This window comes from Thermobia domestica, chromosome 11 (genome assembly GCF_964235325.1).
Source record: "Thermobia domestica chromosome 11, izTheDome1.hap1.1, whole genome shotgun sequence".
Lineage (NCBI taxonomy): Eukaryota > Metazoa > Arthropoda > Insecta > Zygentoma > Lepismatidae > Thermobia > Thermobia domestica.
The window spans coordinates 243,523,215-243,539,904 of record NC_137464.1 but is presented as its reverse complement, the minus strand read 5'-3'; the positions used below and the strand labels follow the sequence as shown (position 1 = coordinate 243,539,904).

The 16,690-nt window shown below is 36.1% G+C and overlaps 1 protein-coding gene across 9 annotated transcripts in view; it reads left to right on the top strand.

The window, feature by feature from the left end:
* The window catches only part of LOC145664867 (uncharacterized), a 32,033-nt gene extending 16,741 nt beyond the window's left edge, over positions 1 to 15,292 (top strand). For all 9 annotated transcript variants that reach the window (XM_081731902.1, XM_081731904.1, XM_081731900.1 and 6 more), the window contains exon 3: positions 13,578 to 15,292. In XM_081731902.1, the coding sequence (XP_081588028.1) occupies positions 13,578 to 14,487 (910 nt within the window). In that variant the 3' untranslated portion in view covers positions 14,488 to 15,292. The remainder of the gene's footprint in view (positions 1 to 13,577) is intronic.
* Positions 15,293 to 16,690: the final 1,398 nt, after the last annotated feature.

Below are 16,690 nucleotides of genomic sequence, written 5' to 3'. Positions count from 1 at the left end.
TAACGAATGATTCCTCTTTAGAAAGAGTATGGGACACAAATTCCAACGGTAGACCCATCGCGCTCAATTTGTAGAAGAAGAAAAATATTGAAAAACTGGGGGAAACGTTTTTTTAAAAAAAAAACAAATTTAGAAAGGTTTGCAACATTGATAATCACGCTACGCAAAGATAAGCTCACTAACCCATACCCTATACATTCAGGTGTGCTATATTTAAAACTCAGAGCTCAAACACAAAGGGAGTAAAATAGTGTGGAAGTAATTTTTAAAAACCGGAAAATTTAATATTTGGAGAAATTGAGAAAAGTTTGCAACATTACACTTGCGATACTCACACATAAGCTCAGTAAGGAACATATAATACATTCAGGTAAAATACTCACAGATGTTACCTGAACAGAAGTTTAGAAAATTTTGCTAAATGAAGTTACCATGTATGTAAATTGTCAACGATTGTTTTGAAAAACCTCCCCGATAAACACCACCTTTACGAAGACACTTATGTGTCGGTGGTAGTTCACTACCAGAAGGGCCACACCTGCCGAATTGGTCTAAATGGAGTAGCCAGACATAGAGTGTTCTGGGAGAAGGCAGCAGTTCTCCAGTAGCCAAGTTGGCGGAAATCATAGTGATTGGTACGGCAACTTGGACATTAGTCCCAGGCGTGGTCAGAGTGACTTTAACAGCTGGGATACTGCGGGGTGGAAGGCAACGGGAAACCACCACTCTATTTTCCCTAGTTTGCTGGCAGCAAAAAGAGAACATATGAACAATGGTCTTTCGCAGGTCAAAATGTAGTTCCGGAGGTAAAATATCCCCCCATTCGGATCTCCGGGAGGGGGATGGCTTGGGAAGGGCTATTGGACGAGAAAGTAATAATGGGGGAAGACAGACAGAGAAAGAAAGACAAGGAAGAGCAAAAGGTTTAGGATAGGGACATGGAACGTACGTACTATGTTACAGGGAGGAAAATTAGAAAATCTTAAAGTAGAAATGAAACAAAATAATTTAGATTTAGTAGGCGTTTGTGAAGTTAGATGGGAAGGTAATGGGGTATTGAACAGCGAAGGATATAGAATATTTTACGCAGGTAATGAAAAGGGCGGGCATAATGGCGTAGGAATAATTCTTGGAAGGCGCTTAAAGGAGAAGGTAGTGAAAGTAGAATTTATTGATGATAGAGTTATGATGTTAAGACTTAAAGGGAAAACGAAGGATCTAGTGGTGATACAGACATATGCACCGACGACTTCGCATGCAAATGAAGAAGTAGAGGAAAATTATGAGAAAATAGAAGAAATTATAGATAGGGAGAAGAAGGGTGCATGCATAATTCTAATGGGAGATTTCAATGCAGTTCTGGGAGAACAACAGGAAGGTAGTATCGTAGGCAAATATGGTTTAGGCGAAAAATGAAAGGGGAGAGGGACTGGTGAATTTCTGTAAACAGAATTCACTAGTAATTGGGAACACTTGGTTCAATCAGCACAAGAGAAGAAGATATACATGGAAATCACCAATAGACGGCGGAAGATATCAGATAGACTATGTTATGATTCAGGACAGGTATCGGAATAGCTTAAAGAACGCGAAGACCCTTCCCGGGGCTGATATTTTCTCTGATCATAATCTTGTGCTGGCCGAAGTAGATATTCAACTGAAAAATGTAGGCAGAAGAAAAGTAGGTAACAAAGTGTTGAATACGGAAAAGTTGAAAAACGAGGAAATAAGAAATCTTTTCGTTGAAAAATTCGAAGAAAAATGTTCAAACGAGGAAAGGATAGGTGCAGGTAGTAACGCACGGTGGGAACATATTAAACGTTGCTTACATCAGGCTGCAGAAGAAGCAGTAGGTTACCGCGAACACAAAACTGCTAAAAAACCATGGGTTACAGAGCACATGTTGCAGAAAATGAGTGAGAGGAAGATGTGGAAACAGGTTGATACAGAAGAGGGCAGAAAGATTTACAGAAAGTTAAATAATGAATTACGGAGAGAAACAGACAGAACGAGGGAAGAGTTTTACAAAAGAAAATGCGAGGGCATAGAAGAATTAGAAAGAGTTGGGAAATATGAGGAAATGTACAAGGAGGTGAAATCTATGGAATTTCGGAGGAAACAAGGGGGTATTATGATGGCAGTAGAAAATAAGAATGGGAAGGTAGTCAGCGAGAGAAATGAGGTCATAGGAAGGTGGAAAGAATACGTAGAAGACTTATATGAGAGTAGGGATAGACCATGTAGCCTAAATGTTGAAGTAGAAAATGAAGTAGGCGAGGATGATAAAGGATTTAGTATTTTTCGGGATGAGTTTGAAAAGGCTATATCCGAGATTAGGAATGGAAAGGCAACCGGAATAGATAACATACCAATCGAATTCATTAAAAATATAGGAGACAAGGGAAAGAAAGAATTGTTGCGACTATGCAATGAAATATATGAAACAGGAGAATGGCCAAAAGACTTTCTGAAAACGATCATGATACCGATGGCTAAGAAATCGAACCCAAAGAGATGTGAGGATTATAGAACTATTAGTCTCATATCTCATGCAGCTAAAATTCTGCTACGAATACTGAATAGAAGGTTATATGGAAGAACAAGTAAAGATGTTGAGGAGGAGCAGTTCGGGTTCAGAAGAGGCAAGGGCACAAGAGATGCTATTGGATTATTAAGGGCGATCGGTGAAAGATTTATAGGCAAAGGAAAAGAGGTGTATGTTGTATTTATTGATCTAGAAAAGGCTTTTGACCGCGTGAATTGGGAATTGTTGTTGGGAGTTCTAACGAAGATAGGGTTGGAATGGAAAGATAGAAGACTAATAAGAAACTTATACATGAACCAACAAGTAAGTGTTAGGATAGGGGAAGAACTGACGGAAGAGAGTGCAATTGGAAGGGGAGTTCGACAAGGATGCTGCCTCTCGCCAACACTATTTAATATCTATCTAGAAGAGATAGTGAAAAAGAGCCTACATGATGATGATGGCATTTCGGTAGGAGGTAGAATAATTAGATGCATAAGATTTGCAGACGATATGGCACTTCTTGCAGAATCTGAAAAGAAAATCAATAAAATGTTAGAAAAAATGAGAAAGGGCTTTGAAGAATATGGGATGAAAATAAATGTTAGAAAGACAAAAGCCATGGTGATTGGAACAAAGGCGGCTGTGTCAAATATAAAAGTAGGAGGGAAGAAAATAGAACAAGTGAATAGTTTTCGATACTTGGGTAGTATTCTTAGTAATGACATGAAGTGCGAACGTGAAATAAAATCAAGGATAGGAATGGCGAAAGAAGCCGTTAAGAGGAAGAAAAGTCTGTTTTGTGGGACCTTGAATAAAGAGTTGAGAAAAAGACTCATAAAATGCTTCGTGTGGAGTGTTGTACTGTATGGGGCGGAAACGTGGACATTACTTAAAGGTGACGAAAATCGACTGGAAGCCTTCGAAATGTGGGCGTGGAGAAGAATGGAAAGAATTAGTTGGGTAGAGCGGAAAACGAATGAGAGAGTGTTAGAAATGTTGGGTGAGAAAAGAACACTTTTAGATATTATTAGGAAGAGGAAGAGAAACTGGTTGGGACATTGCCTAAGAAGAGATTGTATCATGAGGGACGTCCTAGAGGGTATGGTGGCGGGAAAGAGAGGGAGGGGGCGAAGAAGACTACAATTAATGGATGATATTAAAACAGAAAGATCATATGCGAAGACGAAAAGGTTAGCGGAGGACCGTGGAGCATGGAAGCTTCTCAGCTGCGGCAAGTGACCTGCCAATAAAGGCAGAATACCTATGATGATGTTTTGAAAAATTTCAGCTTTTTTATGGCAAAAAGAAACACGATCAGAATTTCTTAAGTTACATCCAATATTCCAATTTGCGAGAAAAAATGAAGCCTGGCAACTTTGTATTTTTCCTCCCTCCTAGCCACCACTCTACAGTTGCTCAGTTGTCTGAAGGTTTGAGCGTGGGGCAGGGAGTTTGTACACGCCTTCCTATCGTGTAAGTAAGTGTTTTTGTGACTGTCACAAAGCCTCGAGATTGTGTTACCCACTCAGGTAATTTTTGGTGTGTCTGTGGAGAGTACATAGTTATGGCTGAAAGAGAAAAATTAATACTTTTGTCGAAGAAGGCTTCGAACTATATACTTCGACAGCAAAATTGATGAAGATAGGCAGTGGGTACTTAGTACAATATGTAATAAGTGTGCTTGGCATTTCTGGTCGTGGTTGAATAATAAACGTCAAGGTAAAACGTCATTTGGTGTTCCGAAGATATGGTGTGAGCCAGCCGACCACGTAAGCGACTGTTACTCCTGTGCTGTATACATTCAAGACATGAAAGGGAAGGACAAAAAAATCCTGACAATATTTCGATTGCAATAAGCCCTATCAAACACGGTGATAATGTTCCAATTTTTGTACCTCCAGCAACATGGTCTCAGGAAGAGGAGAAAACAAATCGGAGAGCTCAGAGTCAGATTTTGAAGAGAGAAACAACCTACATTTTGTAACACAAAGTGATGTAAATGACCTTGTTCGAGATTTGAAACTAACCTAGTGGTAGGCTGAAATTCTTGGATCCAGACTTAAACAATGGAATTTACTTGACGTAAGTACCACTGTTTGTTCATACAGGAAGCGACATGCACCATTCAGAGTTTTTTTCAACAGGAAGACACACTGTGTTTTTGTTCTGATGTCAATGGTTTGTTTGCTGCTCTTGGTACGACACATGTGGCACGGGAGTGAAGACTTTTTATAGACTCCTCAAAGAGCAATCTTAAGGCAGTTTTAATACATAATGGCAATATCCTCCCAACTGTACCAATTTCTTATGACACACAGGTGAAAGAAAGTATAACATAATGAAACTTATATTAGAAAAAGTTAAGTACACTGTTCTTAAGTGGCACATTGTTGCCGATTTCAAAGTTATAGCATACTTACAGGACTACAGAATGGATAAACGAAACATTGCTGTTTCTTATGCGAATGGGGCTCTCGAGCTCGAGATAGCCACTACCAGAAGAAAGAATGACCACGACGCAGTACAATGCAAGTAGGTGTTAAGAATGTTGCAACCCCTCTCTAGTTAAATCTGAAGACGTACATCTCCCTCCACTCCATATAAAACTTGGCCTTATGAAATCTTTTGTCTTTGGAATGGACAAGGGTGGAGCTGGATTTTAGTATTTGACACTAAATTTCCGAATCTCAGCGCTAACAAAGTGAAGGCTGTTGTGTTTGTCGACACCCAGATGAGATCTAATGTAGGACCATAATTTTGATGCAGCGCTTAGCCCTCTTGAGCTGCAGTGTTGGGTATAATTCAAGAGTTTGTGTTCCGGTTTCTTAGGCAAGATAGGACAGCTTGTTGAATAATTACGGAAAGCATGCATACAACATGTCGCTGAAAATTCACTTTCTACACAGTCATCTAGACTTCTTTCCACCGAATCTCGGCGACGTAAGTGATGAGCATGGCGAAAATTTTCACCAAACAATAGCAGCAATGGAAAGACGTTACCTAAGTGGATGGAAACCGAATATGCTTGCGGACTATTGTTGGGGATTGGATAGGGACACAGAAGACACCCACAGAAAGAAGGTCAAACGCAAAACAATGAACTAGGTGAATCATATGTAGTGTTCTTTGGTCACATATATATTTCTGTATCACAATGTGAATATTCATATTATGCATATATTTCTTTGTTTACTCGAGTTAACCAATTTTTTTCTCGCCTAGTAAACAGCAATCTCAATGACTGTTTTAATATAGTGAATGTATTGGATATGTGTTACTGAGCTTGTGTATGAGTATCGAAAGTGTGTTTCAAACTTCTTTCAATTTCTCTAAATATTAAAATTTTCCTCATTTTTAAATTACTTTCACACTCTTTCACTCCCCTTGTGTTTGAAATATCTGAGTTTTTAATATAGCACACCTGAATGTATGGCATATGGGTTACTGAGCTTATGTTTGCGTAGCGGGATTTTCAGTGTTGCAAACGTCTCTAAATTTCTTCAAGAAACCCGTTTTCCCCAGTTTTTTTCAATATTTTTCTTCTTCTTCTTCTACACATTGAGCGCGATGGGTAATAAATGTTTACCGTTGGAATGTGTGTTCCATGCCCTTTCCAACGAGGTATCATTTGTTATTCTGGGATAGTTAGGAACGGAGTATAGAGGCTTCAAACCGGCCCTTCTGTGATTTCCTTAAAATTTTTACCAAAATCTACTATAACTGACATTATTTCAAAATCTGAGGGTGCATGACCAAAATTAAGATCAGATTCGTTTTCAGCAGCTCGAAAACTATAAAGAACACCTGCTTTCATGCAGAAAAATATTTTGAAGTTGAATTTTGTCGAACAGTGTAATAGATTATAATATTTAGCAAATATATCATCTGCTAAATTACAATGAATATTGATTGTGTGCAAAGGATGAATTTTGGTTAACTCTTTCCAATATACCCGTTCTTTTTCACAATTCTGGAGACGTAACCACTTGACAGAATGAAACCAAACGGTATATTTGAAAACATGCAGAAGCGATTGGTGTAGTAAACAAAATTAGTTCGAATTTTCACCACTTGCAGAAGCTATTATGTTTTAGGGATGGCCGGATCCGGATCTGGCCGGATCCGAAGATCCGGATCTGATTGGGTGCGGATCCTTTGCATCCGGATCTCGGATCTGGATCCGGATCTCGGATTTCTGATCTGGGTCCGGATCTCCAATCTCGGATCCGGATCTCGGATCTGGATTCGGATTTCGGATCTGGGTCCGGATCTCGGATTTCGAATCTGGATCCGGATCTCAAATCTCGGATCTGGATCCGGATCACGGATCTGAATTCGGATCTCGGATCTGGGTTCGAAATTCGGATCTGCATCCGAAATCCGAATCTCAGATCTTGATTCTTATTCAAACCCACATGCCACCCAAATTGTGATAAACTTAAATATCAAAAATTCGCCGAAAGTAATTTCACGAAGTCCTGACAGTGAAGAAAAAAACAAAAAAATAAGACGAATATTGACAAGTCTATTTGTCTCCTTCATTCTACACTAAAGATCAAATGCTTGCCTTACTAAAAAAATAATCTGATTTGACTCGGATGAGAGTTCGAATGTCGAATCTAGGTCCATCCGGTTGCAGGACCGAGATGAAGTACAGACATATTTATATTTGAAACCGGAATACAAAACTCGAATATTTAAAATTCCTCAATACACTTATTTCATTGACAGTTAAGAAAACAAACAGTTAAGACAAGTATTGACTAGTTTTTACGTATATTTACCTTGCTCAGTCTACTCAAAATATCAAATGTATACCTCAAATCAGATTTAATAATCATTTAGTAAATCACAATATGAGCACCGAGAATAAACTATGAATTTTGGTGCCCCTTATCTAGATTTGAAATTTCGGATTCATACATAGAATCAGGCTGAAAGATAAATATTTGGGATCTGGACACCGAAACAACTGCTAGTACCAAGATCGTAGCCGTTTTACCTAGGTAATGAGAGCGGAAGGCACTTGCACTAATTCCGCATGTACCGGTACTTTGGGGAACACGAGAAACTAAAAACAGACAAATATTCTTTTTCACGGGCAAGTCGCGCTTTAACATGACTTTTTATGAGTGTTGTGTTCAAATACGAAAACTGTAATTGCGACTTGTTTGAAATAAACGGTTTTTCTTTTTTAGCAATAAAGTTAGGTACTTTCACATTAAATAAAAATTAGCAAAGCACATTTCACTGATTAGAGTGTTGGTTCTTATGGAAGCTTTCACACTGAACCAAAGATTTCCTCATGTGGGTATCGGATTGCCACAATTCACCTTGCTGAAAGACGTGGTTTATCAGGAGGTCGGCCAAGATTCTTTTGGACTTAGCCTGTAGATTGCTTCTGGTCTCAATTATTTCCATACAACAAGACTAACCATATATAAAGTTGGTTCGAAATAATTTAAAATATCACTAATTGACCTTCAGGGGATAATCGTGATTTAAATATTCGAAAATCAGAAGAGATGTAAAAGTTAAGCGTTAAAATAAATCCGATAATTCCTAATGCAACCTAATTATAGCAATAAAACTCCTTATGTAACATTTTCAAAGCTAAGATTAACAGTTATGTTCTTGAAGAGGGTTTATGGCAACATAGAATATTATAAATCCAATTATTATAAGTAGTACCTCTGACAGCCCCGCATTTCACATCACCATCGCCCTTCATCTTAACAAGTGGGCAATTCACTTACCCACAATGACTTTTCAGGCATTCCAGTGACATCAATATCTGTTTGGATTTGGGATCATGCTTCGGTGAACCTTGACTATAACCATCAGCATCTATTAGAGAATCAGAACTTATTTCTGTATTAGACAATGTGGGTAACTATGGCTTTTCGTCTATAGAAGACAGAGAGCGTGCCTTCGGTGCCCGTGGTCATGAGTTCAATTCCCGGAGAGGCACTCAACAATTTCGATGTTGACCCAGCATCGTGAGGACAATTGGGGAGTTATCTTAAGTAAGAGGTAGCGGACTGCGGTCTAGAAAGCCGGCATTAGGGACTTCGGGTGTCGATGCGTTGACAACACATCCCCACTTTCAACGTAAGCCCGCTGGTAGGAACCAAAGCACTGTCGTGCCAAGAATTTAGTTTATTTTAATTATCATAAATGCCTTCTTTATTATTAAATTTTATCCAATATTTTCTTTTCAACTAGTTTGCGAAACTCAGAGCTAGCTGCTTGTTTTCTTTTTAATTCATGTTCATAGTTAGCACAACTAATCACTAAGGAAAAACAATCTTTTCAATAAAATTCACCTCGCGTCTTTCGTTATTTCGCCTCGCGTTATTTTTAGTTTTTTTTTTTTTAAGTTGAAGGGCGGTTTATCATTTTCCCTCGCTTTCCCTATTCTTTTTTCTAGTTTTACCTATGTTTCTTTGCACGGGCATTTCGCCTATACGCACGTGCTTAGTGTGTTCGTTTACAAAAGCGGGCCATTTTCCTGCCACTATAGAAAGTAAGAGTGCACTGTATCAGAGAAATATTAATTGACGTATGTAAGTGCCTTATCTAAAATATATTTCATTTGTGTATAAAAAAAGAAGAAAGTTTATTTTCTAAGAATAAAATAAATATTTTCAATGTGAAGCTAACATTAAGTTTCGAAGAAGAGCTAAACAGAAGAATTTGTTACCATTTACATCAGTGTTCAGACAATTCACTATACTCTGAAATGGGAAGAAATCAAACTTGGAAGAGACTTCGACAGAAAGTGCAACATGTAAATATTGCAAAGTTAAAATAAAATAAAGAACAAAGGTAACACAAACGTGTTATGGAAACATTTAAAAGCACAGCAACCTACTATATCAGTGAATCCTAAAAAAAGTTTTAACGCTTTTAAGATATTCAATTTTATCATCACAATTTCATATGTAGGTTTGGATACGAATCAAGATCTGAGATTCGAATTTCGGATCCAGATCCGAGATCCGAATCTGAGATTCGGATCCGGCAAGATCCGGATCCGGATCTCACTAGATCCGGGATATCCGGATCCGAAAATTTTTGGCCATCCCTATTATGTTTCCGTTCAGTGTTAAGTACAGTAAGTTTGGTATGAAAGACAAATGTTATTGATAATTAAATAAAGGCCTAATTACGCCCCCCGTGCGAAGCGTGGCATTGATTTGTATTTCTATTAATAACTCCGTGGTGTAGCGATGTGTTATAGGCGATGATGCTGATGTGGGGTCTGCCCAAAGGAAGGTCTTTGACGTGAAGGTCGCTGGGCAGGAAAAACCCATGGTGACTAGTACCGTAAGAGATGATTATGACGTTCTAAAGATGGAACCTACACGTTAAGATGGGATCAGACTCACATGTGTCTTCACCGGAAATCGAACCCGGGACCCCATGATCAAAAGATAAAGAGTGTGGTAAGAAAAAGAGGCTAACATTGGATCACCATCTGTTCACTTCTGGCACATAGTGGCGCCCAAACCCGTATCACTGAAACGCATGCATGCGTGAAGAAGCATCTTGAGAGGAATTACAGCCTTTCTTATTATTTAGTATCACTAGTGTCGTTTCACTTCCACGCTGCGATACTTATTTTATGATAGCCTGGTATGTGCCCATGCTCAAACTCAAGAACAGTATATCTCATTGTTGTATCATTATTTACATGTGTTACTGACTACACTCTGAAACGATTTCTGAGTAGTGTAATTAGTATTGACTGAGATTCTAAATGTTCATTAAGAGTCTTTAACTTACATTACAGCTGTAAAACAGTAACTTTGTACTACGATACATAAATCAATTTGTTCCTTTTCTACCGTTTGGGGTCAAGTATGTACTTTAAAAACAGACTAAGCAAATATAAAAGCTTTATTACCATTATCTAATTTAGAGTGAATGGTCTTTAATACAGAATTATCAACAGTTAATAAAAAGGTCCTAGTTATAATTTATTGTATAACAAATAAATGAGTTTTTAGTCTCAAGATATTGCAGGAGAGAAAATAATAAACTTGCTAGAAGATATCAGAAAATTAGAATAATATTTAAAAAAAAAAACTTTATACGCTAAATGTAAGTTAATCACTTTATTAGTACTATTATCGAAAACCGCTGGTCTTATTAAAAAGAAAGAAAGGATTGACACATGTTAAATATCCTTATTTCAGCTTCACCATATATATATATATCTATATAGATAGATAGATAGATAGATAGATATAGATATATAGGGTATTAATAAAGAATAATGGCAAACGGTAAGAGGCGATTCTTCACATCAAAAAAGAGGAAAAGTTCATGTGGACCTATAGCAAAAACTACATGGTTTCAGAGCTAGGACTGAACAGACGCTATATCGACAGACGCTACTTCAAATTCAAGAAACTGTGGATGGTGGTCTTTAACACCTTTAAGGAAGCCATGCATACACACCCAAAACTGCATATTTCATTAATTTTCAATACGAGTTATGTGTATTCCCTACAGGATTTAATTCTCAGATAAGCTCTCAATAGAATTTTCAGAGATAGCCTTATTAAAGGAGGGTCCAAAGAAGCCAAGATGTAAGTCTTGACGACAGTAGATATCCAGGGCTTCGGAGGGAAGTCGGAAGTGTTAGGAACCGGCAACTCCATGTTTTTTCGTGCACAGAATTACGTGTGATGTGATGCATTTCGTAACGGTATATTTCATGTTTTCTTCACTTATAAGCGTGAAAGAAAACATGGCAGAATGCGTTTTCCCGAGTACAAGAGACCGTACTGCTGATGATGGTTATCACTTCCGTCATCGCACCAAAGGATTCCGTGTTCACTGCTATCAATACTAATCGTTTATCTACTTTGCACCAATCATAAAGTCAGAGCATATCTCAAAATTGTGTTGATAACGTGTTTGAATTCCACCCTGCAGGCAATACTCTATACACCCATTCAACATTAATGAAATGGGCATTTTTGGACTGCGTATGCATAACTTCCTTTACGCTGATAAGGACCATCATCCACAGTTTCTCGAATTCGAGATAGGGCCTCTTGAAATTTGGCTTTTTCGTGATTTTGGACAGCCCTAGCTCTGAAAATGTGCACTTTTCCCTAGAGGTCCATATGAAGTTTCTCTCCTATTTCGATGTGTGGAATCACCTCTTACAGTTTGTCAGTCTAGTTCATTAACACCCTGGATATATGTATATATTCTAAAAGTATAAAATATCCAAAATATCAACAGCGAGAACAACGATTTGAAGAAGCTTAATTAAAGTTTATTAAAGAAAAAGCAACAATTTTAAGAAGTAACCATTAAGTTGTTCCTATTAATTAATGTAAAAAAATACACGGTTGTAGTATTTAATGATGTTCTTTTAGGAAATCAAAACAACCGTTGTGATTATTTTGCAAAAGGAAGACATACGTAAGTATTTAGATGGTTTTTATCTTACACCAGCATATTAAGGGTACCAAAACGATTAATAAAAACTACCGTTCACTTCTTACGTGTATTTTATCCAGGTGATACAAAACTTAAACTCATGTGTAATACGTTTCTTGGCAAAGACATATTTTATGATGAATCTAAAGACAGATGCTGAATTATATTCAATGTAATTGAATATTATGACTTTAAGTTCTTTGTTTTCCGGTTTCTAACAGACCATACTACAGATAAAATGCAGTATGAGAAAATAAGAGATGAATTGACTATTAAATATACTAGGTTGAATGATAATTATGGAACTTCGGAATTTTATATTAAAAATATGATCACTTTTTATAGGTTTGTTTTAATTCTCGTAGAATCGGATTGAACTTTTAAATCGATGTATAAAAAACCGAGACACTATAAAGAATTTTGCAATTTTATCTTTAGGTGTGGACAGTCATTTGTACTTTCAAAGAATTCGATCTTTAGTTGTTATTAATATTCGTTTGAATAATCCCAATCTGTATTAAATGATGTAGATATATTATATTGAAAATGTTGGAAATTGTTTACGAACTATTTGAAAACTTTGCTTTGATAAATCGTAGATTTTCCATAGTTATTAAAGTCCTTTTTTATTTTCAAGTTTTTAGAAAATTTATATCTACGAGTGTCTTCATCTTAAATAGTTGAACTAAAAATTATCATAGTTATTATTTTTGTACATGGTGTATTTAAATTTTTCGAGTAAAAAAAATATGGAAAAGCATATGAAGTACTGTTGACAAAAATGTGATTTTTATACCTTTTGCTCTATATCTTCTTACTACTAAGAACCATAGTGAAAATTGCTTGTGTAATAATCTTTTATCAAAAATCGTTCTAATGGAAAACCATACACTTGTTTCACATGTGTATGTGAAGTGAGGACTAATTTAATCGTAACTCTCTCCGTGTGTGTGTGTCTGTGAGTATACGCTTTCGCAAGCGTGGAACGAATATGATCATATAAACATAAGACAAACATCTAACTCTTCTCTGTTCCATTTAATGATTTACATGTTATTCATAGGAATATTTTGGACACTTAAGAAATTAAATTTAAGGATAGAGGATTAATTATTGGAGACTATATCTTTAATTTCTATGCGACTTGTGGTATGTTCATTGGATCATGTGCGTTTAATAAAATTATTTATTGGAAATAAGAAGATAAACAATTTATGTGTAGGATTGTATAATCTTCTAATCATTTACACGTTAATCGATCTGATTTGTTCTCTTAATATGTAATTAAGCAACTTTTGTATATAAATTATGTAAAATATGAGGTTACTCAAAAGTGGTATACTGTATTTACTAAATAAAGGGAATCTAATAATCTAATGCGTTATTTGATCATAATTTTGTTTTAAAAAAGGTTTGCGTGAAATCGACAGTTGGTGACATTTCAGATGCTTGTGCTTTGTTCAACGTTAAAAAGTTAGTTACAAAGTCTTTCGTTTTACCTATGTCAAGTTACTATTTTTGTTTGCCCCAAGAACTTTAAGCTATTTCTTTAAGATTGAAGCCGCTGTAAGGTTTTGTTTCATTCCAGTTACTTGGTAAACAACGTCGTAAGGAATATATCTGAAAAAGATCATACCTGCCAATACTGCGGGAAGAGATTTAGGGAGAAATGGAGGCTACGAAGTCACATATTAATACATACAAGCAGAAAAATTCATACATGCCCATACTGTGGAAATGGATTTAGAGAGAAATGGAGGTTACAAAGTCACATAACAATACATACAGGTGAAAAACCTCATAGGTGCCAGGTATGTGGAAACAGTTTCAGACAAAAATCAACTTTGGACAAGCATATTTTAACTCATACCGGCGAAAAACCCTACACATGCAAGCAATGTGGTAAGGCGTTCAGTCAAAGAACAAATTTGAATTCACATATTTTAACGCATACTGGTGGAAAACAGCATTCATATCACCCCTGTTACCGATGTGGGAGGGAATTTAGTAGAAGGGCAAATTGGGAACAGCATATGTTAACACATACAGGGGAAAAGCCTGTTACGTGTCAAGAATGTGGGAAAAGATTTGCGACAAAAGGCAATTTGTATATTCATATGTTGAGACATACTGGTCAGAAACGTCACACATGCGAAGTGTGTCAGAAATCATTCTTTCAAAAATCTGCCTTAAATAAACATTTAATGACACATACAGGTGAGAAACCGATTAAGTGTGATGTATGTGATAGGAGATTTACGACAAACGGCAATTTGCGATCTCACATGTTGACGCATACCGGTGAGCAACCTTATATATGCCAAGAATGCGGGAAGGGTTTCAAGTGGAAATCAAGTTTGAAAGATCATGAAGTATCACATACAGGTGCTAAACCGCATAGTTGTTCCCAATGTGGTAAGAATTTTAGTACTAGATCTTCTTTTAAAAAACACATCTTAAAGCACAAAGTAAAGAAAACTAATACTTGTCAAAAATGAGAGAACAGTTTGACTTAAAGATCATGGTTATTTTCACCTGTCACATCATATAGACGTCAAAAATGTTATGCCTTTTGCCGATGTAAGAACATGCTGAGCCAAAAATCAAGTTTCAAGAAACACGAATATGCTTATACAATTGAAGAGTTTCTTGTGTTCAAAGATGTTTGGAAAGCTTTTAGTTTAGGATTAAAATTAAAAAGTCAGGTGTTGATATGTCTATTTAAGATAACATACTTTCTGATTTGAGAATATGTTAAGTAAACAACTAAGTTTGAAAATCAACATATTGGCACGTAAAAGTGATAAGTCCAAAATCTGTCAAAAATGTGTGAAAATATTTAGAATGTGAAAATGTTTGGAATTCTATATCGTCACATAAAAGTTTAAAAGTTCGTCCATTTGGATAATCTAAAATGTTTTACTCTGAGAAGGAAAGCTATCCAGTTCCTCGACGAGTATCCATTTGAAACTTCCACAAGAGGAAGGACATATTGAAAGATGGAAATATGCTTTCTTGTACGATTCGCAACGTTCTCTAACAAAGTAGAATGATCATACATGGCATGTAGAATGGTCATACATGCTAGAATTAGTGATGAGCAGTGGGAAGGAAAATAAAAAATGGGAATATTCCCAGGTTTTTTCCCTGGCATATAAATTCCCGGCAAGGAATTTATTTCCATTAATTTTATCATCCAAATTATAAGAACCGTATGACTAATTACTTTGTTTTCTTTTTTTCTGATTTATTTCTAGGCTTTAAATAATTTGGTGGTTAAAAGAATAAAATTCGTTTACTGTACTTTATATTACTAATCATATGATTTATTAGTTCCATTTCCATTTGCACTAAAAGGTAGCAAATTACTAATTTACAAATGATGAAAAGTAACCAGTTTGTAAAGTAATGTAGAAATTATGTAGAAATAGAGATGAAGTACTTTTAATACACACCGAACCACAGTTAGTAATAGACGTCGGTCTGCCTCCGTCTCGAATTTCTAAAGTGGTACTCGGATTTCTCTTACATGTGAATCAACGCATGAAATACGAGAAATAGGTAGGCAAAAAGGTCGTGTGTTACAATGTTACGTGCTAAATTTTAAAGAAATCAGTATCTTGCAAATTTTGTGAACAGAAATATGAATGCTCAAATGTTGATAAATTGGTGAGACATGTATCTAATGGCAGTTACCCAATCTAATTTGTTTATAACATTTAAAAATTTAATGTTTATAATATCAGTAGTAGACTGAACTTTAGAAAATGCACTTACTTATAAATTTAAACTTTAGCGGTGTAAACATATGTGGACTTACTAAACCCTTTTTTCCACATAATCACTTTGATAGAACATATTGTAAGTAAATATACATTTATGCGTATTATCTGAATAATATATTAATAAAGTAACTGCACTGTTCAGAATATACATTTTAAACAATCCTCTGGAGACAACTGTAATAATACACTGTGATATAAAAAAAAAACGAATTTAACTTCAAAATCATAATATAGTAATAGTATGCAATTTTCTTTGTGATTGTACATGAATTCCCGGAAAATTTCCCATTTTGGCAATATTCCCAAAAAATATCTTCCCGGGAATTTACCCATCACTAGGCAGAATGTGATACATTGGAACTTCTTTCCTCACGAAGAAAATTATTGCTAACTCAAGGAGATAACAGTCTATGGTGATTGAAATCTCTGCCACGTCATTGATGGTAATTAGTGTAAATGAAACACGTTTACACGGTGGAGAAAATGGACACGCTGAAATCACAACGTAAAAATGGCTTTCAATTATTATTATTAGTAGTATGACTATAATATTATTATTATTAGTAGTAGTAGTATTATTAATATGAGCAGTATGATGAGTAAAAATAATAATTAGAAGAAGACAACGAATGTATGGTTGAGCCTGTTAAGTAAAAAAGGACTTCGGCCCCACTTGAGTGTCCTCTAGCAGTGCTACAAAGGTTTTAAAATTCACAACCAACCACACCCCAGCCGGAATTCGAAGTCGGGACCTTTGAGTCGCTGACTTGACCCCTGAACCAATACGAAGATGAGGTCGGCAATAGGACGAAAAAGACGACAAAGAAATAATAACAATAAAATTAATAAAAACAAGCTAATGGGTGACATTGGGTTTCGAGCCCAGAGATCTATCTACAACTTTTCTGAATGTAAT